This window comes from Nicotiana tabacum, chromosome 3 (assembly GCF_000715075.1).
Source record: "Nicotiana tabacum cultivar K326 chromosome 3, ASM71507v2, whole genome shotgun sequence".
Lineage (NCBI taxonomy): Eukaryota > Viridiplantae > Streptophyta > Magnoliopsida > Solanales > Solanaceae > Nicotiana > Nicotiana tabacum.
In genome coordinates this window covers 32,752,807-32,774,421 of record NC_134082.1, presented here as the reverse complement: position 1 = coordinate 32,774,421, position 21,615 = coordinate 32,752,807, and the positions used below count along the sequence as shown (strand labels likewise).

Here is a 21,615-nt window from a genome sequence, read left to right as displayed (position 1 = left end):
GTTAAATATAGACGGTTCAATATCTATAGGTGGGTGTTTTAGGAATCAGCAGTGCAAATGGATTCTAGGTTTTGTAGGACGCGCACAACATGGCTCCAGTATTCAGACAGAATTGCTAGCACTTATAATGGGGCTAAAATTAGCTGTTCAGCACCAACTCACACCACTGATCATTGAAACAGATGCTACTGCAATACTTGGAAAGCTTACCACACCGACTGTCAAATATACTAATTTAATCAATGATTGTAGGTTATTATTCCATCAGTTTGATGATCCAAAAATACAAAGCATCTTCAGGGAACAAAATTATGTTGCAGATTGTCTAGCTAAACATGAAGCAGTAAATGTGGAGGCTCGTTGTGTACTTTTTTCAAGTCTTCCTCCTTTTGTCACACCTTTTTACCAGCAGGATCAGGTAGGAATGCTAAGAAATGACTACGTAAATCAAGCTCTATGTTAATTACTAGTAGTACCAGCAGTAGTGATGTTGTTAGTAGTAATAGTAATGTAGTAGCTAATGTAGCTAGTTCTAGTTGTGCTCATCTGATGCAAGTTATGCATCCCACAAACTCTTATGTACATGTTTAAGTATCTATAATATGCTTATCTTTTCAACCAAAAAAAAAAAAAGAATGCCTTTACAACCCCACAGAGCCCTTTAACACGCATAACCTTGCAAGAAAAGGACCAAACCTTCTTTAATACGGAAGATTTATAAGAACCACAGAAACTTACATTGAACACATGAATATATGCAGAAAATCCTCTGAAATCCCATTTCTACATTAAGAGGTTTCTTCTTTATTGTACATTTTTTAGATCCAAAAAATGGCTAATGGGCAGCTGAAACTTGTTATATTTTTGCTTTTGATCCTTAATTTCTGCATGCATGTCATTGTTTTAGGCATTGGTTGTTGGGCCATGAATTTTGCCATTGACCATGGTTTCATCATGGGTAAATGTTGGTCATCAACAGTCCAATATTCGGTTTCATGGCTTCATGACCCCTAACCAATCCTTGCCACACCTAGCAACCCCTTGACACCCCTTAATTCCTAGATCTTCTATCTGTTAGACTTGTGAAACTTTCTCATTTAAAAGCTTAATTAAATTGTTAGAGAGGACACACCTTTAGTTACATAGGCCAAACATGTGTAGATTCTTTTGATGATCGGTGGCTATAAGATGAAGCTCATGAACTCTATATGCATCGCTGGTATCATGTTGAATTATATCACCGCCTCATCTAAAAGTTTAAAAACCTGCGCTTGACAATCTTTTAGTTACTTAATTACATTGTCAACACTATCTTCGTTATAACACCCTACTCTAGGCCTATGAAACAGGGCCATTGTGCACAGACTATATATCTGTTTACTAAAAATGTTCTATCTATCATTAAAAGTTTGTGTGTGTCAGTGGTTCTTAACAGGTACAGGATTTAATCTTCAGCAACACTTCTCTCCAATATACTTCCCAATGGGCAATGCTGCCACTGGATTCTTTTGTAGTCTTTGCTTTGATTGGGGCGTTGCCTCAGTCCTCTCTGATTCAATCACATTCGCCATTGGAATATGGGCAGTTCATCAGCTGCTGCTTCTGCTGCCAGCCTGCCACCATCGCCTAGAGTCTTACAATCCTTGCCATGTTTCATATTCTTCTATGAAAACGGTAAATACATTTGGTGTTGACGCGGTTACACCAAATAAATAAACGCAAAACATGTGTTTTGATATACACTTTTATCATTTAATACATATTCTCACTTTGATTTTAAAGTACTAAGATTAAATTTCTTAGTTCACAATCTATTTATGCCTCTCAACATATAACTTACAATAATGTTCTCCCGTGCAGTTTTGCCTGGAAAAAGCCAGACTAATAAGTACATTAATTAAAGTTGATTTTATGCCAGTCCCAGGAGACACTTGTATATGGTTGTTAATTCTTTGCATACTTATGGAAAATGCCAGTCGTAGATTCCCCTTTTTAATTGTTTTTCATCCATTTGCAGAAAACAATGGAAGCATTCTTAATCATTCGCTCAATTGGTACCGCAACTCTATGGAACATGATGTCACTGCACACACGATAGAAATCTCTCAAAATCAAAAGATATAGCATAACATGGCTGAAAAAGAATACCTGGGAGCAAACAATCTGTTCAAATTTGACAAGTCTTTCCACAAAGCTAATTATCGTATATTTGAACACGCATTTGACTTGGTGAAGAACCCATAAGATGTGAATGTCTTTGCCTAATCACGTTCTAAACCACGATGAGTACACGAGTAAGGAGTTCTTAGCTGTTTTTCAAACAAAACAAGGATTATTGAATATATAATTGTGTAGCTACGGTTGTCGCCCATAATTCAAAGAAGAAGAAGACTACTGTATAACTTCCATGATCCACCAGATGCCACCAAATGTTGATTATTGACTCAAGCAATTTCATGCTTTCTTTCTGCATCAAAAAAGAATTGATTAGAATTATATTGATTAGAATTATAAGGATCATGCATTAAAATGCTTAGTGAGAGAGATTATTCTGAATTGCAAGATAAAAAATATACAAACTCAATAAAACAGTCATTAGGCCTTCCGAGATGAATGGAAAAAGTCATGCACAGAAACAGGAAGATGCACCCGATAACCTCAACATCCTTACCAAGAACTGTAAGATAGTTTGTTATTGGCAAGTTGGAAGTTGGATTCTTCCTACATCGGAAGAAAGAAGTTCCGTGTCTGTCATGTGAAACACTCCCGGGACCGATCTTACTCGTACCGTGTTTGTTAGCCTCGGAACTGATCATTATGAAATAGCACATAACAGGCACGAGATTGTCTCAACAGGCACGAGACTGACTCAACAGGCACGAGATTGTCTCAACAGGCACGAGATTGACTCAACAGGCACGAGATTGTCTCAACAGGCACGAGACTGACTCAACAGGCATGAGATTAACTCAACAGGCACGAGATCCTAGAGTTAATTATTTATTTGAATTTTAAATTCAAAATTCGAATAAATAGTCGTGTCTGTTTGTGAAACAGGACATCTTTTCTGAAAGAGTCTATTGGTTGCCTATAAATACACAAGAATTCCAACGAAGTGGAGATAGAAAATCACAAGTGTTACTGCAGGCTTTGTTGTATCCTGAAGAGAATCGTTTTGTATTTTCCCTAAATTAATATACAGGCGATAACTCTTTAAGGACAATCCATTTTCACGCCTCAAAGCCAATTTTGTTTATTATTTTTCTAACAATCTTAAAGAGTTATACTGCTATGGAGAAATTGATGTCTGTTGTTGAGAATCCGAAGGAGTTCATCAAACTTGATCGCTTTGATGGAACAAACTTTACCCGTTGGAGAGACAAGATGATATTCTTGTTGTCCGCTCTCAATATCTACTTTGTTCTTGATTCTGCCTTGCCTCCGATGCCTGAGCCCACAGCAGAAGATTCTGACGTAGTCAAGGAAGAAAGGAAGAAACGAGAACATGATGAACTGTTGTGTCGCGGCCATATTCTGAATACTTTGACAGATCGACTCTATGATCTTTACTGCAATCTGAAGTCACCAAGAGAGATTTGGACTGCTCTACAAACTGCATACCAGAATGAAAAACAAGGTATTGACAAATTCCTGGCTCTGCAGTACTTTGAATTTAAAATATTTGAAACTAGGCCTATAATGGATCAGATTCATGAACTGCAAATCTTAGTATCAAAACTAAGTGATCTTGAAGTTAAAATTCCTGATGCACTTCAAATAGGTGCTATTCTTTCGAAATTGCCTTCCTCGTGGAATGACTATAGAAAGAAAATCCTACATTCTATGGATAAAATGACTATGGAACAATTTCGTACTCACATTCAAATTGAAAGTGAGACTCGTGCTCGTGATGCTATTAATCAGCCTTCGAGTTCCGCAGTCAATTTTGTCAGTCAAAATGATTCAGGAAGTAGGAACAAACATCTGAAAGTTTCCAAAAAGTCTTCTTTTAAAAAGAGAAAGAACTTTAGTTGTCATCATTGTGGAAAGAAAGGCCATATGATTCGGGACTGCAGATATAGAAAGGCAGGAATAAATTTCAATGCAGGCAATGCCGAAAAGTCTGGAAAAATTAAAAAATCTAAAAATTTTGAAAAGGCAAACGTAGTGGAAAATTCTGCCCAAGGACTGGTTGTCATGGTTTCCGCAATGCAAATTGGTATGGTCACAGAGTTGAATGTGGCTACCGCTTCTACAAATACTCAAGACTGGTGGCTAGATTCGGGTGCTACTATTCATGTCTGTTATGACAAGAAGATGTTCAAGACATATGCAGAAGTGCAGGATTCTGAACAAGTCTTGATGGGAAACCATGTTGCGGCAGATGTTGCTGGAAAAGGAAGTATTGAGATTAACTTCACATCTGGCCAGAAGTTGACATTACTGAATGTGTATCATGTTCCTGATATGAAGAAAAACTTAATGTCCGCTGCTTTGCTGTCAAAGAAAGGCTTCAAGATAGTTATTGAGTCTGATCATGTAATAGTGTCTAAGAATGGTGTTTTTGTTGGAAAAGGCTATAACTGTAACGGCATGTTCAAATTGAGTATTAATGAAATAAATTATGTTTCTGCTTACATCGTTGAGTCTGATTCTTGTTTATGGCATGCTAGACTAGGACATTTAAATTTTGGCTCCTTGAATTATATGTCCAAAAATGGTTATATCTCATGTAAAACTCAACATATAAAATGTGAAATTTGCATACAAGCAAAGATGACAAAGAAACCATTTCGTAAAGTTGAAAGATCCACAGAACTATTAGATTTAATACATTCAGACTTGTGTGAATTAAATGGAGAATTAACTAGAGGAGGCAAAAGATATTTTATTACTTTTATAGACGACTTCTCTAGATTTACATATGTTTACCTACTTAGAACTAAGGACGAAGCTTTTCAAAAGTTTAAAGAATACAAGTCTATTGTGGAAAATCAAAGGAGTAGGAAAATTAAAATTATTCGAAGTGATAGAGGCGGAGAATATTTTCCTAAAGAATTTAATAAGTTCTGTGAAGAGCATGGCCTAATACATCAAATGAGTGCCCCTTATACTCCTCAACAAAATGGGTTAGCGGAAAGGAAAAATAGAACTTTGGTGGATATGGTTAATGTTATGTTACTTAATGCACATTTGCCACATAATTTATGGGGTGAAGCACTACTAATTGTATGTTATATTTTAAATAGAGTGCCTTCAAAGAGTATGCATATTTCGCCTTATGAGCTTTGGAATGGTAGAAAACCAAATTTAAATTATTTTAAAGTGTGGGGGTGTATATCCTATTATAGAGTACCTGACCATCAAAGAACAAAATTGGGTCCTAGAGGAATTAAAAGTGTTTTTGTAGGATATGCACAACACTCCAAAGCTTATAGACTGCTAGATCTAGAATCTAATGTCATTATAGAATCTATACATGTTGAATTTATTGAAAATAGATTTATAAATGACAATGTTGATGAAATGACTGAAATAAATGGAAAACGTATCAATGCTAATAAATTGTCGCTTTCTGAAATTATTAAAACTAAGGAAAGAAGTGATGATATGCAAATAGAACCAAGGAAAAGCCAAAGAATAAGAAAAGAAAAACACCTTGGTTCTGATTTTATTTCTTCACAATCTATAGTATTTCTTGTTGAAGGAGATAGGACAAACGTTTGTAATCAAATTCCTATTATATTAAATGTTGAAGAAGACCCAAAGACGTTTCAAGAAGCAATGTCTTCTAGAGACGCTGCCTTTTGGAAAGAGGCCATTAATGATGAAATGGACTCAATTATATCCAACAACACTTGGGTTTTGGTTGATCTTCCTCTTGGATCAAAACCTATAGGTTGTAAGTGGGTCTTTAGGAGAAAGTACAATACAGATGGTTCTGTCCAAACCTTCAAAGCAAGATTAGTTGCAAAAGGTTTCACTCAAAAGGAAGGCATAGACTATTTTGATACATATGCTCCTGTTGCAAGAATAACATCCATTAGAATCCTTTTATCCTTAGCCTCTATCTATGATCTTTACGTACATCAAATGGATGTTAAAACAGCCTTTTTAAATGGGAACCTTAGTGAAGAAATATATATGCAACAACCTGAAGGTTTTGTTCTTCCGGGAAACGAGAAAAAAGTTTGTAAATTGATAAAGTCTCTTTATGGTCTTAAACAAGCGCCTAAACAGTGGCATGAAAGATTTGATAGTGTAATACTATCAACCGGATTCGTACATAATAATGCAGACAAGTGCATTTACTCTAAATTTACAAAAGAATATGGAGTAATAATTTGTTTATATGTCGATGACATGCTGATTTTTGGTACGAATCTACAAGGAATTACCGAGACCAAGAAGTATCTAACCTCAGCTTTTAAAATGAAGGATTTAAATGAAGTTGATACTATTTTGGGAATCAAGGTCAAAAGAGATAACAAGCAAGTGACTTTGTCACAAGCACATTATATAGATAAAATCCTTACTAAATTCAGTCATTTAGGAATAAAGGGGTATAATACTCCTTATGATTCTAGTGTTAAGCTAACTGCAAATACTGGAAGAGCAGTAGCACAGTTGGAGTATGCAAGTGCGATAGGTAGTATGATGTATGCAATGCATTGCACTAGACCCGACATTGCATTTGCTGTTTGTAAACTTTCAAGGTTTACCAGTAATCCAGGTAATGATTATTGGAAAGCAATAAGTAGAGTACTTGGATATTTAAAATATACAAAGCACTTAGGCATTTGCTATAATGGTTTTCCTAATGTATTAGAGGGATATTCTGATGCAAGTTGGATTACAAGTGTTAATGATAATAAATTCACATCAGGATGGATATTTACTCTAGGCGGTGGAGCCATTAGTTGGGCATCCAAGAAACAAACATGTATTTCCCATTCTACTATGGAATCTGAATTTATTGCATTAGCGGCTGCTGGAAAAGAAGCAGAATGGCTGAGGAATATGTTACTTGATATAAAGTTGTGGCCACAACCTATGCCAGCCATTTCTATATTCTGTGATAGTGAGATTACAATGTGTGTTGCTCACAATAAAATATATAATGGGAAATCGAGACATATAAGCTTTAGACATGCTTATATAAGAGAATTAATTACAAATGGAGCTATAGCTATAATATATGTGAGATCAAATAAGAATTTGGCTGATCCACTTACGAAGCCATTAGGTAGAGATGTAGTACAACAAACTTGTGGAGGGATGGGGCTGAGACCCTTAAATTAAATACAAGGAATGGGAACCCCACTTTGAGTTAGTATACACTCTAACAATATAAGTTCAATGGGTAATAACAAGTTACTTGTATTGTTTAAGCACTGATCTCCTCTTTAGGAGCCCTAATTCTATTGTACTACTTACTGTTATATGAGGAGTTAAGGAGTTGTTAAATGCTTGTTATAACAGGGGCATAAAGACAAACTCCAAAGTGCATATTGTTACATGAAGAGGTTGATTAATCTTAATGGAATTATTAATGTCTGGAGTAACAGGGACATATTAACTAATTCCACCTATATGAATATTGAAGTGGTGCCGCTTCTAGCAAGATTTAAAGGGTTGATCTTGTAAATATTCATGAATTCAGGATGAGCACATGGCCATAAACGTGCTTAAAGCGAATACTGGATTTTCTAAGCTACTAGATAACGCTGTGTGTGTGGTATTTTCGGTTTTGGCACAAGGATTTGTGGTTCAAATCTTAAGATACCATTAACTTCATCAAAACTTTAATATACTTACACTAAAGGAAAGTTCAAATCTGTAAAAGATACTTTCAATTATTCACAAGTGTTATGAAGTGAAATAACAAACTAGTGGGGGATTGTAAGATAGTTTGTTATTGGCAAGTTGGAAGTTGGATTCTTCCCCCATCGGAAGAAAGAAGTTCCGTGCCTGTCATGTGAAACACTCCCGGGACCGACCTTACTCGTACCATGCCTGTTAGCCTCGGAACTGATCATTATGAAATAGCACATAACAGGCACGAGATTGTCTCAACAGGCACGAGACTGACTCAACAGGCACGAGATTGTCTCAACAGGCACGAGACTGACTCAACAGGCACGAGATTAACTCAACAGGCACGAGATCCTAGAGTTAATTATTTATTTGAATTTTAAATTCAAAATTCGAATAAATAGTCGTGTCTGTTTGTGAAACAAGACATCTTTTCTGAAAGGGTCTATTGGTTGCCTATAAATACACAAGAATTCCAATGAAGTGGAGATAGAAAATCACAAGTGTTACTGCAGGCTTTGTTGTATCCTGAATAGAATCGTTTTGTATTTTCCCTAAATTAATATACAGGCGATAACTCTTTAAGGACAGTCCATTTTCACGCCTCAAAGCCAATTTTGTTTATTATTTTTCTAACAAGAACAGCCTAACAAGTTGGAAGAACAATGTCACAGGGTTCAAATTCGAACTTATCAGCCTTTGGAGCAGAAATTTTTTAAGATTCTAAAATAGATCAATCATCAAATATCGACATAAGTTTTGGAAGTAACAAGCATGCGGTCCCTAACAGTTTGATCCCCTTAACCCTTGAAAAAGAAAGACTGATAATAACCTTCTTTACTTGAGAATTGAAGAATCTTCATCTGGGAATAAACCCTCTAACCTCTAAGAAGTTGCATCTAGACCATGGAAGATTGGAAGTTTGTGAAAATCAAACATTCTGGAAAACTTGCTAGCTAAATCCATCTGGAACCAGGGAAGTATGAATGCCATGGTATAAGTATTGGGCTCTCTTTTTTCTGGTGCAAGAGAAGAGAAGAAACGAAGGCAACGAGATAGAGAGAGTAGTGACAGCCGAAAAGACAAAAGATAAGGCTAGAAATGAATGGTCTGCTCGTAACTGCCAAATTAGAGATGACAACAAGAACAAGAAGATGTAAATCAAGTAACGACTAAGAAATAGAGGCGGATTTTGAACTCGTCTAACTTTCTCAGAATCATGATCATTATCACCATATCACTGAAGAACCAAAGTAAATTGCACGATGGATGTCTTGCAATTCTTGATGCACAGCCATAACAGTTTCTTTTACCCCAAGTAAGCCATAATCACAGCATTTTCCCATACACTTTCGTTGACAATAGTTCATAACTTAAAATTTGGTATATATATATTTTTCTCGGTATCTTTCATAAAGTTATTCCCCCTGCCGGTAAGAGTACTGAAAATGATGTTTTTGTTCTTATCATGTGGATAAGAGCCGACGGAATACCCTGCCTCATCTGCCCTCTTTCTCAACTTTAGTTTCAGTTGTAACCTTTACTCCTTGCTTCATAAAGATATCAGCCGGCTTTCTACCATCCCCTGATATTATTTAGGTTGAATACATAGACAGCCCATCGAACTTGTCACAAAGTTTCATGTAGACACCTTAACTAAATATATGACCAATTGAAATATTGAACACTTTAAAAATATCCAGTCCAAAAAACAAATAGCGTGTAGACTGTAGTATACAAGCCAGTGGCAATAAACGAATAAATTTGTGATAAGTGTAAAAGGAAAAACTAGAAGGCATAAAAGAAATACACGAGCTTCTTCTTCAACAATTTCGAGCCTGCGGCAGATACACGAGCTTCTTCATCCGGTGACTGATTTTGATCCATGACATCAGTGAAACCAAAAACTAGACCAGAAAAGCTAAGAGAAGCAACATTGTAAACGAAGTCGGCACTGTGTTTGCTGCAACTGCTGGCTTAACCTAGCTTTCAAAGTGTTTTATAGGAAGAAAGTATCGAGCCAATATACAATTAATTCTACTCTATAACTGAAAAAAGGAGAAAAATTCAGGTTTGAAGTAAGCTCTCTGCCAGTCTGCCTCTGCCCGAAAAAACGGTGATGGAATTGAGAAAAACAGAGCAAAAAAAAAAAAATATAAGAGAAGAAGAAAAAGGAAGGAAGGAAGGAAGAAAGAATGCTCTAAAAAGCTCTCCACTGCTCGCTCGAAAACAACCCAGCGGAAAAAAATAGGAGAACAAGAAGAAAGAAAGAAGAATGAAGAAAGAAGAAAAAAGAAAGAAAGAAAGAAGAAGAAGAAAGAAAGAAAATGGATAAAGGTAGAAACTTGAAGAAGGAAAAGAAAGGAGAAGAAGAAAGAAGAAAAGAGAAGCATACCTGATGTCCTGATCGAAGAAACTTGAAGAAGAAAGAGGAAATCTTGTTTGCTTCTTTGCTGTGGGGCTGGGTCGACGAACTCAAGCCCTAATTTATATTTTAATCGCCGACAATCGCGGCCTTTTTCTTTTCCTTTTTTCAAAAAAGCATCGCTGCTGGTGCCTTTCGCTACCCAACGTCTCTCACTACTCAAGCAGAGGCGCTCGCCTTTTTGATATCGCCACACAACAGAGGCAAATAGCGCCAGAGGCATGCATCACATCGCATCGCCTCACACTATTACCGCTGAGGCAAGCGCTATTTACAACCCTGAGCTAGAGTTAAGTCACGAGACTTCACTGGGCTTCACCCTCCCACCTTCACATGCATGGACCCAAAAGCAGCGAATGCAATTTTTGGAGAAAATTGAAGAAATATTTATTTCAGTAGGTTGTCTGGATACTCAGGCTATTGAGCAGGTTGGGTAGCAGTTGACTCAAGCTGAAAGATGGTTGAGAACTTACAAGAAGAGCAGAGGTCTGAATCTACCATCAATCTCTTGGCCACAGTTCACACAGGCTTTCATGGAAAGGTTCCTGCCCAGCAGCCAACAGGATGAACTCAGGCGTGTATTTGAAAACCTCGTATGATGACAGTTACGGAGTATGAAATGGAGTTTAACAAGGTAGCAGAGCATCCCCCCATCTTGGTCCCTACAGAAAAAGAAAGGGTCAAAAGATCTGTGGACGGTCTTAATCCATGTACTCCATCTTGATCCCTACATAGTCAAACGCATAGAGGTTTTTGACAGAATTATCAAACAATATTGGGAGGCTAGCAAAAAGCCAAAGACCATAGGTGGTAATAGCGTGCAGATAGGTGGAGCAAAGAATAGAAATCACATAGCTCAGAGTCAATCAATGGCTCAATCCTTTTCGTACCTGTCTCCCTCCGGGCAGAATCAACAGGCTTGAAATCAAGCTTATCAGGGGCATAGTACACCTACTGAGAGTCGGACAGTTCAGTCTTACCCCTAATTCCCTACTTGTCAGAAAATACATTATGGACTTTGTCGATTTGGTCAAAGGGGATACTACCATTGCAATGATCCACGCCATATGAGAGATTGCCTTCAACTCAAGCAGGCACAGCTACTCGGGCAGCTTCTACAGCTACTACTCTCACTGTACCTCCTCCAGTTCGGTTTAATAACCCAGTAGGTTGTGGTGTAGGTAGGAAAGGAGCTCAGGCAAATGGCGGACCAACTAGGCTTTGTGCCGCCCATAACGAAGGGCGGGCCAACGAGGACGAGTTGAGTAAGACTGACAGGCTTCTAGGCTGGCAAGCTTCTAAAGAAGGGGTACTCATGTCATCTTACGCAAATTCCACAACAGAATGGGAGACGAAAATGAAGAGCTTTATAAGGCACAACAAGTTCACATGGTACACGCGCTTTTGGGGCTCGATATGGCGTAGCCCGAAAGAAAATTCCTTGCGGGCTTAGGCCCAAAACGGACAATACGTGTCATGGGCTTGGGTCATGACAAATATAGTATCGGGACGATAGTGGGGCAAACCTCAGCGAGGATGCTGAGTCCTGGGGGGGGGGGAATGTGACACCCATAATGTAGGGCGGGCAAACGAGGGCGATTCGAGTAGGACTTGCAAGCTTCTTGGTTGGCAAGCTTGGCAAACTTCTGAAGAAGGGGTGCACATGTCACCTTAGGCAAATTCCATATTGAAATGGGAGAGGAAAGTGAAGAGCTTTATAAGGTACAACACCAATCCACATGATACGCGCACTGTTGGGACTCGATTTGGCATAGCCTAAAAGACAAATTCCTGCGGGTCTAGGTCCAAAGCGGACAATACATACCATGTGCTTGGGCCGTGACAGACTAACAGAGAGCAGAGGCATCAAATATCGTCATCACGGGTAATTTAATAGTGTGACCGTCTTTCTTATACTTTGATAGACCAAGGTTCTACCATTTCTTGTGTGTCACACTTCCTTACTATAGGATTTGGAAAATAACCCAAACAACTAGAAATTTCCTTTGAGGTTTCAATACCTGTTGGAAACTCGTGAGGAGTTGATTATGATACGTCTTTCACATAGAAACGATATACCCTCCAACAACAAGAATCCAATCACAAACTGTCGACCTAGTTGAGTAAAAGGTAACACTACAAACGGAAATACCATATTTTGTGAGCAAGGGAGATATATAGGATGTATAGGACAAAGGTCCTAGTTAGAAAGTGAGTGCGTGAGTTGATGATGTGAGAATGAACCCCGAGGGAGAGGTTAAAGGAGCACGACACAGCTAAGGCTAAGAACGTTGCGCATGTTGACATGGGAATATGAAAGTAGAAATAACGTGACTCTATGAATTAGCACAAGCACTTTTATAAGCATAAAAAAGAGTTGCCTAATGAGTCATGGTGAGTTTATTCCACTAGCAGCCCTAATAGTTGGACGACAGTTGTTACAAGAGAGAGTGATAACCTTGATGTATATATTGATGCCTTGGTGATGTTGTATATTGTGGGATCAAGTGATTGGATGTAGAGATGCTGCATTGTGATATTTGGGCAAGTGAAATTTATTTGTGTAACTCTAGTTATAAAGTAAACTTTGCCGAACTTTCGAAAAACATGGGGAGCTTGCCAAATTTTGGTACACAAAGGATATTAGAATTTGACATAAGGCCTAAACATTCACTCTCAATTCAAGGAGTAACCAAGTTTGATAGTCGAGGAGAAATGTCATTATGCCCCGAAAAATCTTTCGCTAAGTATTACGTCATCATTCAAACCCTAAGATAGACACATGGGGGTTCGAAAAGTTCTAAAGGTGTATAATACCTAAATCTTATGTTTGGAAGGTCATATGGACATCTATAAGGGAGGAGAGGTAGTTTGGAACAAAACGGAAATGTTTACGAGAAGAAAGTGAACATAGACGCACATGACCTAATTTCAAGCAATCATATCTCCCAATGTATAGTAAATTGAGCATCATATCTCCCAATGTATAGTAAATTGAGCTATGTATCAAATAAAAGCACTAGGTGTCTCGTTTCCAGAACTTCACCGTTCATCATTCTGACATTCTTACAAGAAGTTATTACTTTTATACTAAAGGGTAGCAGAGCAGCAATCTGTTCCGGGAAAAATACCTTGGCACGACATGCCATGCGACATGTGGCACGACTGCCATGCGACATATGGCACGACGTGCCAGGCCAAATTTGGGACAGATGGGCGAAAATTTGAGTTTCTGAAAATGCCCTCTTGGCACGGGGTGCCGTGCAACATGTGGCAAGACGTGCCACGTCAAATTTTTAGCCTAATGTAACACTTAACGCGTATCTTACAAGTCACTTCGAGGAGAGAGACACCTAGTTATTTCTACATCATTTTTGAAAGGTTTTTCAGAGCAAGAACGACCTAAGGCTTCCCCAATCCACCCAAGATAAGATCCCTAGCCATAATAGGACTGCCACCAATAGTTGGAATATAAGTAGATATAACAGTGTGTTTCAAGCTGGTGCAGAACTATTAAATCATTGAGTTTAGGAGGTATAAAAGACTGCTAAAAAATTTCAAGAGGAAATGAAATCAACCAGCAGTATATTCAGCTATTAAGAAGCTTTCTGTGGGCTGCACAACCTTTCTTATCATCATCTTTTCTTCTTGTAATAAATCAGGTAATGATTTAGAAATGCCTTATGAATGAAACCACACAGTAGCAGTTCAAAGACACAGCAAAAAAACTATTTTCAGATAAAAAACACCTAGTGATTATATCAACAAAATCAAGTATAAGACACAAAACGACCAAAAGTATATATATCCAACTAATAAAAGGCTACACCATATTTTTTTCTTGTAAACCTTTCACTGGTAAACAGGAATTTGCATAGGGAATACATCAAAAAGAAGGATCATTTCCCACCTAAAGTTATGTATTTGATCCTGCAAAAACCTCAAATAAGCCACAGCAATTCTTCCAGGAAGTTGTTTGCACTGGTCGCGGAGCCAAAGCCACTGGCTGATGCAAATAGTTATGTAAGGGAAAAAGTTAACAAAATTTTCACTACATAAAAAATAAACAATTTGGAACGCTGCAATGCATAATTTGGAGCATTCTTATAACCGAATGAAACAAAAAGCAAGAGAAGAATGTAGAAGACCTGATGCTCATAGCATTCGTGAGTGGGAGTCTCTTTCACATTATCTGGATGAACAGTGGCATCAACTGTAGGAGCATTGTAAGACAGTTCTAGTTTCTCTTCATCTTCTTTGAACGTGGAGACTTTTGCATCTGAAGCTGCTATAGCACCATCATGCAATGTTTCACTTGCTTCATCAATCCTTTTCTCTAATTCCAGCAGAACTTCTGAAACCGTGGCTTTTCCATCCACAAAACCCAAATTTTCCTTCATTGCCGGTTCCGCAGTGTGTGATTTCACATTATCAGTATTAGATGAACCCGTTGTCACTTGAATTGTGTCAGATAAAGAGGCTGTTTCCACAATTGATTTACGAGCATCTGCTCCTGGAAGGTTCTCAACGACTTGGTCATTAGCAAAAGAATCAGGTTCCTTCACTAATTCAACAGGTGGAGCATTATCAACCAAGAAATTCTTGTCAACAACAGCAGGTTTTTCATCCGAACTGCTGCTACTGCAGCAGTTGCTGCTACTACTACTACTGGAACTCCTCCGTGAGCCTTTTTCAGAAGGTTCTTTCCCGGATTCAACATGCTCAATATTTATGTTCAGGCTCTCGGATCCATCATGCTTTAGGTCTTCTCCTACCATAGTATGGTTCATCCCCCAGTGATTCAGAAAGGAATCAAGTGAATTACAATCACTCAGAAGTTATATAAACCCACATATCAAAACTAACTTTAAATAGAAAATAACGAAATTAACATGGGTTGGCATTGATTTCAGAAATTGGAAATGACTCTTAGCAATACAATCATGAATCAAGCACAAAACACTCTTATATACAAATGTGTGCGTCCAAACTAAAAAGACAATGAATTGGAGAATAACTGCGAGACACATGAGTACGGAAAAACATATACTAAAGTAAGCGATACAAGAGCATATAACAAAGCAATTGAGAGACAAGTCAAAGCTGTAAAGTTCTTAAAGGTGAGAAATTGATACAAAGTGGCATATTGGTGTGTCCAGATTGGACTAACAGAGCGTAAGCACAGTATCACATTTACTTCAGTCTAGACGAGTAAGATTCACTTGACAACTGTAACAGACTGCTCAATGATTTAAGTAAAACTAACCACAAGCTGATGAAAAAGATTTTAAAAAAGAAGAAGTACTATTTAAGGGAAGTACCATGAGAGTTGGAAGGGTCCTTTGCTTGCAATTCCTTCTTTTTCTTGGCAGCTTTACGCTTCTTGGCACCTGATGGCATGATGATTGTTCGATTCTAATGGTCTGGACCCTCTCTTGTTCTCTGATTCTATTTAATTCTGTAACTTTGCTTTGTGGGAGCTGAAAATGGTGGGAGTAATACTTAAAAAGGACTGGCAGATTGTGGGAGGAAGATGGGGATTGGCTCACCCCTATGGCTATTTCACGAGGGGCGTCACTTTTCCGTGAATATTGTCCGTGTTACTCTCACTTTTTTGCTTTTAATTTAATTATATGTCCGTACATACTCCCACCGTTTTAATTTTGATTGTTCTTATTTTCTTTTTAGTTCATGTCTAAAATAATGATCTTTTTATATTTGAAAATTATTTTTACATAATAATTTATAGAGACACAATATATATATGATTTGCTTTATTTTAAATCATAAGTTCAAACGTTCTCATTTTTCTTAAATTATGTGGTCAAAATTGATTCACATAAATTGAAATTTAGAGAGTACTATTTTTATTTTATCTTCTTTTTTTTGGGGGTTGGGGGATAGAGTTTTTTCTTTTTGTTTTAAAAAGTCAAAGTTAAAGTTCATATATGGTGGAAACTGGAGTAGCAAGATCTAATTATTTTCCATTAAAACATCATGAGAGTGTGTTTTGGTGGAAATCTTTATTCGAAAAGTTTTGATGTTTTAACCAATTTAAACAAAAATAACGGTGTTTAGTTTGTATAAGTCCACCAATCAGTAGAATAGTTGGTCCTCTATGATGTTATGTTGAGAATGCTAATAAAGTTGTAAATAAATGAGACACAGGATTTTTATGTGGAAAAATCCCAACTTAAAGGGACAAAAACCACAACCTACACCTGCAGGCTTTCAACTTCACTAACTTTTAAACACCCGTTACAAGTCACTTTGTAATGACTCAATTACATAGAATTCAACTCAACTAACTTGTGGTACTCTCACCACAAGCCACTTTGTCACTCTCTAGTTACAAAGACTGTAACTAACTTGTGATACTCTTATCACAAGCCACTTTGTCACTATCTAGTTACAAAGACTTTAACTTATGACTAAACCTAGTCACAACATAAACTCAGAGAGTTTACGAATTTTACAAAAGGGTTCCTAATCAACGCTTCTGGCTAAGCAGTTTAGGAGATACAATAAGAACAATCACAAAGTTACAACTCAACTAAGGACAACAAAATACTAACTTTAGGAACTGGTCCGTAGTGTCACACCTCCGTTTTACCTACACCCCCCGAAGGGTATAAATGAGTTTTTCCAATTAAAGGACAATCGAAATGGGATTTATTGTTAAAAGATTCAGAGTCGCCACTTGGGAGATTTATGGTATCCCAAGTCACCGGTTGAAGCCCGAATCGAGGAAAAGCTTGACTCTGTTTAACAGTCCGCAAACCAGAAATCCGAGTAAGGAATTCTGTTAACCCGGGAGAAGGTGTTAGGCATTCCCGAGTTCCGTGGTTCTAGCACGGGCACTCAACTGTTATATTCGGCTTAATTACCTGATTTTAAACAATTATGAACCTATGTGCAAATTTTAGTTTTAACCACTTTTATTCATTTTTTAAAGAAAATTGCAACGTTATTAAAACACGTCTCGAATCACGTCACATAAATGCACCCGTGGTTTTTGACATATCATAACATTGTTGAGATTTTGATTTGGGTCACATAAATGTGCACTCGAGTTTAGGAAAATAATTTATTAAAATAACACGCCTAAAGCAATTACGCATTTGCAACTTTGCGAGGGCCATGGAAATTCAATAGGTGGCACGCCTCGAATTTTAAGGATCAAATAAGATTAATTAAACGAGGGACATGCAATTGTCATTTTTGTTTGGCACGACACACCTCAATCTACTATAATCAAGAGGTTTCTAAATTAAATTATGAGGGTCATTCATTCAGTGGGTTATTATGGCATACCTCGAGTTCTAGAGAGTTACTAATATTTTAAGTATTAACTGGTTCAACTCCAAATTAAGCCACACGAACCACTTCGATTTTGCATTCCCTAATTCTAAACCAAATTCAATTACAACTAACTAAATTCCTTCAGCTAATCTAGCATGGCTCAACAAACAAACGCAATCTAAAAATCACAATTGCTACTACTAGATTGTAACTATGAGGCTAACAAGACAAAACTGAATATCAACATAGCATCAAAAGAAGTCTAAAACTAAAAACGATTAACTGGATTTTATAGAACTTGGTAAAGCTCATGTGAGAAAAGCTCCTAATCGGCATTTAAACAATCCAAAACAAATAACAGTGACAACTTATTATGGAAATCAAACATCCAAAATGATGTAAAGGAAATAATGATGAGGAAAAGATGTGATACTTCACTGATTTAATTTTCCGAAACAGAAATGAGCCTTCAATTCTGGACCACGGATGAAATGGTTGACAGAACCTCGCCGGAGACCTCTGGACGGGACTCAAAACTCAAATACGACCACCTTAATGTGAGTACCTCCAAGACATTAAAATACCTCAGAGACGGACAAACAAACACCCTCCGTTCCTCCTCCTCCATTTTCTGTTTCTGTATTTTCTAAAAAAATTCACTGTTTCTCCTCCATTTTCTGTTGTTGTTCCCCTATCTCCCTCCCATGTCCATTTATATATGTGTGTGTCTGTGTGTTGAAGCTGCTGGGAGATGAACTGAGGTGAGCAATTGCGGCTGTTATTGTTGCGTCTTAGGCGTTAGCTTTAGGGTTTTTCAAGTTTTTTTTTGAAGAAGGAGAAGAAGGCTGATGGGGTCTCGTTGTGAGGGTGAACAGAAGGAGTAGCGACGAGGTTCAGGGGTCGCGCCGCTGGTGAAAGATGGCAACGGGGAAAAGCTACTATGTGCGTGTGGCCGCCGGTGGAGTGGTAGCGACGGAGATCCTTGGTTCTAGGGTCCTCTCATAGCTGTTTAGATGTAAGGAAGATGAAGCTCATGTACTGGGGTCTGTTTTTGCACTGTTGCGGCTTTCTCCTCTCTTCAGTGTATTTCAGGTGTTAAGGTTTTGTGTTTGGTTCCATGCTCTCTTGTTCAAGAAGAAGAAGAAGCAGCCATGAGTGTGCGGCTAAGATCTTATCTGCTTGGAGATGATGAAAGGTCCCTCAATGTAGAAAAACGGCTGATGGTGTTTATTTATGTAGAGTCTAGGTTTAGGTTATTATTTTGTGTATTTTGCCAATTAGTCCCTAGGTCTTTTGTGTTAAGTCCTTAGGGTCCTTTTTATTTGTTTTTGTTCAAAGAAGAGTCTAGAAAGTTTCATAGGCTTGATGGACTAATCCGAATTGGGCCAAGAATTGGGCTCCAAAACTCTTAAAATTGTGATCTAACACCTTAATTGACTCATTTTAAAATAAGATAAAAATACTACACAATGCAAAAGCTAACATGAAACTATTATATGTTTTTTTTGTATTTTCAAAATTATATAAAGATAAAAATGAGGTACTATTTTTTGTATTTTTTATTTATTTATTTTTTAAATTTTTTTTTATGAAAGATACATACTAAATTTTTTTTTTGTAATTTTCCATTTTTATGACGAAAATAAAGTAAAGAAGTCAAAAATAGTTAAAATGGATATATTAGGCCTAAGTTAAATATTTATGTGCTAAAATATAAAAAATCTTGGGGAGGGTCAAAAATAACATGTCTACAGCTGCCCCTCTTTGACTGAAAATGCGCAGAGTTTTCAGACAAAGATTGACTAGACAAGTTTTTTGACCTGACCCTTATTTGGAGAGACTAAAACTAAAAGAGAGGGGAATGTGACCGAGCCCTGGTATCTGAGCTACCTAAATATCCTTGGCTATAAAGGAATCAGGCCACGTGTAGTTCAGAGGTGAGTGAGAAGATGGAGTATGTCGAGGTGGACAGTCGGTCGAGGTGCCGTTCCACCGAGGTTCTGGTCCGCGGTCCTGTTATTACATCAAAATGAAAAATGAAAAAGACTAACTAAGTCTGTCAACTATGAGTTACAATATTCCTATCTATAAGTCTTCTGAAGCTTGATCTTGAATCTTGAGTGGTTCTTCATGTAGACTTTAGATTTGAACCTTGACGCTTGCTAGTTGCAGGTGCTAGTTCATCCTACTTCAACTTTTCGGATCAAGACCAGACATGTAGTGCTTGTGATCTCGGTCATGTCTTGAGCAACCCACATCTTTCATCAACTTCTGCATTTGGATTAACTTCTTGCCTTTCTCTTTTGTTTTTTTTCGTTACTGTGACTAACTTCTGTTGATCACTTCGGACTGTTGACTCACATTCTTTCCGCGAGCCTCTTTTATTGCTGACTTGAGTTGCATTCTGAAGCTTTTCCTTTTCTCTAGGTGGACGCCTGATTGCCGAACTTGAATTATAATCTGAGACTACTATGAAGCTGTGATTTCACTGTTGTTGCTGCTGGTGCTACTGCTTACTGAACCCCTTATTACACCATAATAAAATAAAAGAAGCTAGACTAACTATGATCTATGAATTACAGGAAATCTTATCTATATCCTCAAACTTGATCTTGCAGCTCTTGTTGCCATGTTGACTTGTATTTTCCTGGTGGAATTCCTTTGTTGTCGACTTGAATTGTAATCTGAGATGTTTTCCCTTTCTCGAGGTGAACGCCTGATTGCTGAAACTTGAATGTATTCCCTTATTCACCAGGTGGGCTCCTGATGGCTGAACTTGAAATGTATTCCCTTGTTCTCCAGGTGGGTGCCTGATTGTTGAACATTGAAATATATTCTCTTGTTCTTCAGGTGGGCGCCTGATTGCTGAATTTGAAATGTATTCCCTTGTTTTCCAGGTGTGCGCCTGATTGCTGAACTTTGAAATGTATTTTCTTGTTCTTCAGGTGGGCGCCTGATTGCTGAACTTGAAATGTATTCCCTTGTTCTCCAGGTGGGTGCCTGATTGTTGAACCTTGAAATGTATTCTCTTGTTCTTCAGGTGGGCGCCTGATTGCTGAACCTGAAATATATTCCCTTGTTCTCCAAGTGGGCGCCTGATTGCTGAACTTTGAAATGTATTCCCTTGTTCTTCAGGTGGGCGCCTGATTGCTGAACTTGAAATGTATTCCCTTGTTCTCCAGGTGGACGCCTGATTGCTGAACTTGAAATGTATTCCCTTGTTCTTCAGATGGGCGCCTGATTGCTGAACTTGAAATGTATTCCCTTGTTCTCCAGGTGGGCGCCTGATTGCTGAACTTGAAATGTATTCCCTTGTTTTCCAGGTGGGTGCCTGATTGCTGAACCTTGAAATGTATTCCCTTGTTCTTCAGGTGGGCGCCTGATTGCTGAACTTGAAATGTATTCCCTTATTCTCTAGGTGGGTGCCTGATTGCTGAACTTTGAAATATATTCCCTTATTCTTTAGGTGGGCGCCTGATTGCTGAACTTGAAATGTATTCCCTTGTTCTCCAGGTGGGCGCCTGATTGTTGAACTTGAAATGTATTCCATTTTTCTCCAGGTGGGTGCCTGATTGCTGAACCTTGAAATGTACTCCCTTGTTCTTCAGGTGGGCGCCTTATTGCTGAACTTGAAATGTATTCCCTTATTCTCCAGGTGGGCGCCTGATTGCTGAAATTTGAAATGTATTCCCTTGTTCTTCAGGTGGGCACCTGATTGCTGAACTTGAAATATATTCCCTTGTTCTCCAAGTGGGCGCCTGATTGCCGAAAACTTGAACTGTATTCCCTTGTTCTCCAGGTGGGTGCCTGATTTCCACAAAATAAACAAAACAAAGAAAACGTCTGCCCCGGTTTGATGCTGGGCGCATTGAATCGTGTTACCAAATATCTCTATGAATTTGAAAGCTAAATCTCATTGTCCAGGAGGGTCCTGAAAACTCCTAGTTAAATGACGACTTTAAAAATCTAAATCATATCTTCTAAAGGTGTTACTCCTGCTACATCAAGTTATCTGAGAAAGTCTTAAACTGCATCCCATTATCCAAGAGGGTCCTGACAACAAAAAATTAAAT

The 21,615-nt window shown here is 37.9% G+C and overlaps 1 protein-coding gene and 1 long non-coding RNA gene across 4 annotated transcripts; one reads left to right on the top strand and one right to left on the bottom strand.

Moving 5' to 3' along the window:
- Window positions 1-239: 239 nt before the first annotated feature.
- Window positions 240-1,674, top strand: LOC142179411 (uncharacterized). Its single transcript, XR_012707456.1, has 2 exons — window positions 240-418; window positions 1,423-1,674. It is a non-coding gene; the product is annotated as an uncharacterized LOC142179411 (long non-coding RNA).
- Window positions 1,675-2,292: 618 nt separating this feature from the next.
- LOC107803227 (uncharacterized) lies at window positions 2,293-18,758 on the bottom strand. Of its 3 annotated transcripts, none has more exons than XM_075249338.1 (4): window positions 15,562-18,758; window positions 14,389-15,011; window positions 14,151-14,242; window positions 2,293-2,467 (listed from the first exon to the last, which is right to left on the bottom strand). In XM_075249338.1, the coding sequence occupies exons 1-4, from the start codon at window positions 15,638-15,640 to the stop codon at window positions 2,455-2,457; spliced, it is 807 nt and encodes a 268-aa protein (XP_075105439.1). In that variant the 5' UTR covers window positions 15,641-18,758; the 3' UTR covers window positions 2,293-2,454. The 3 variants fall into 3 exon arrangements, with proteins under 3 accessions (XP_075105439.1, XP_016482354.1, XP_016482353.1); XM_016626868.2 differs by lacking the exon at window positions 2,293-2,467 and adding an exon at window positions 9,473-10,902 and having other exon boundaries at window positions 14,151-14,246; XM_016626867.2 differs by lacking the exon at window positions 2,293-2,467 and adding an exon at window positions 9,473-10,902.
- Window positions 18,759-21,615: the final 2,857 nt, after the last annotated feature.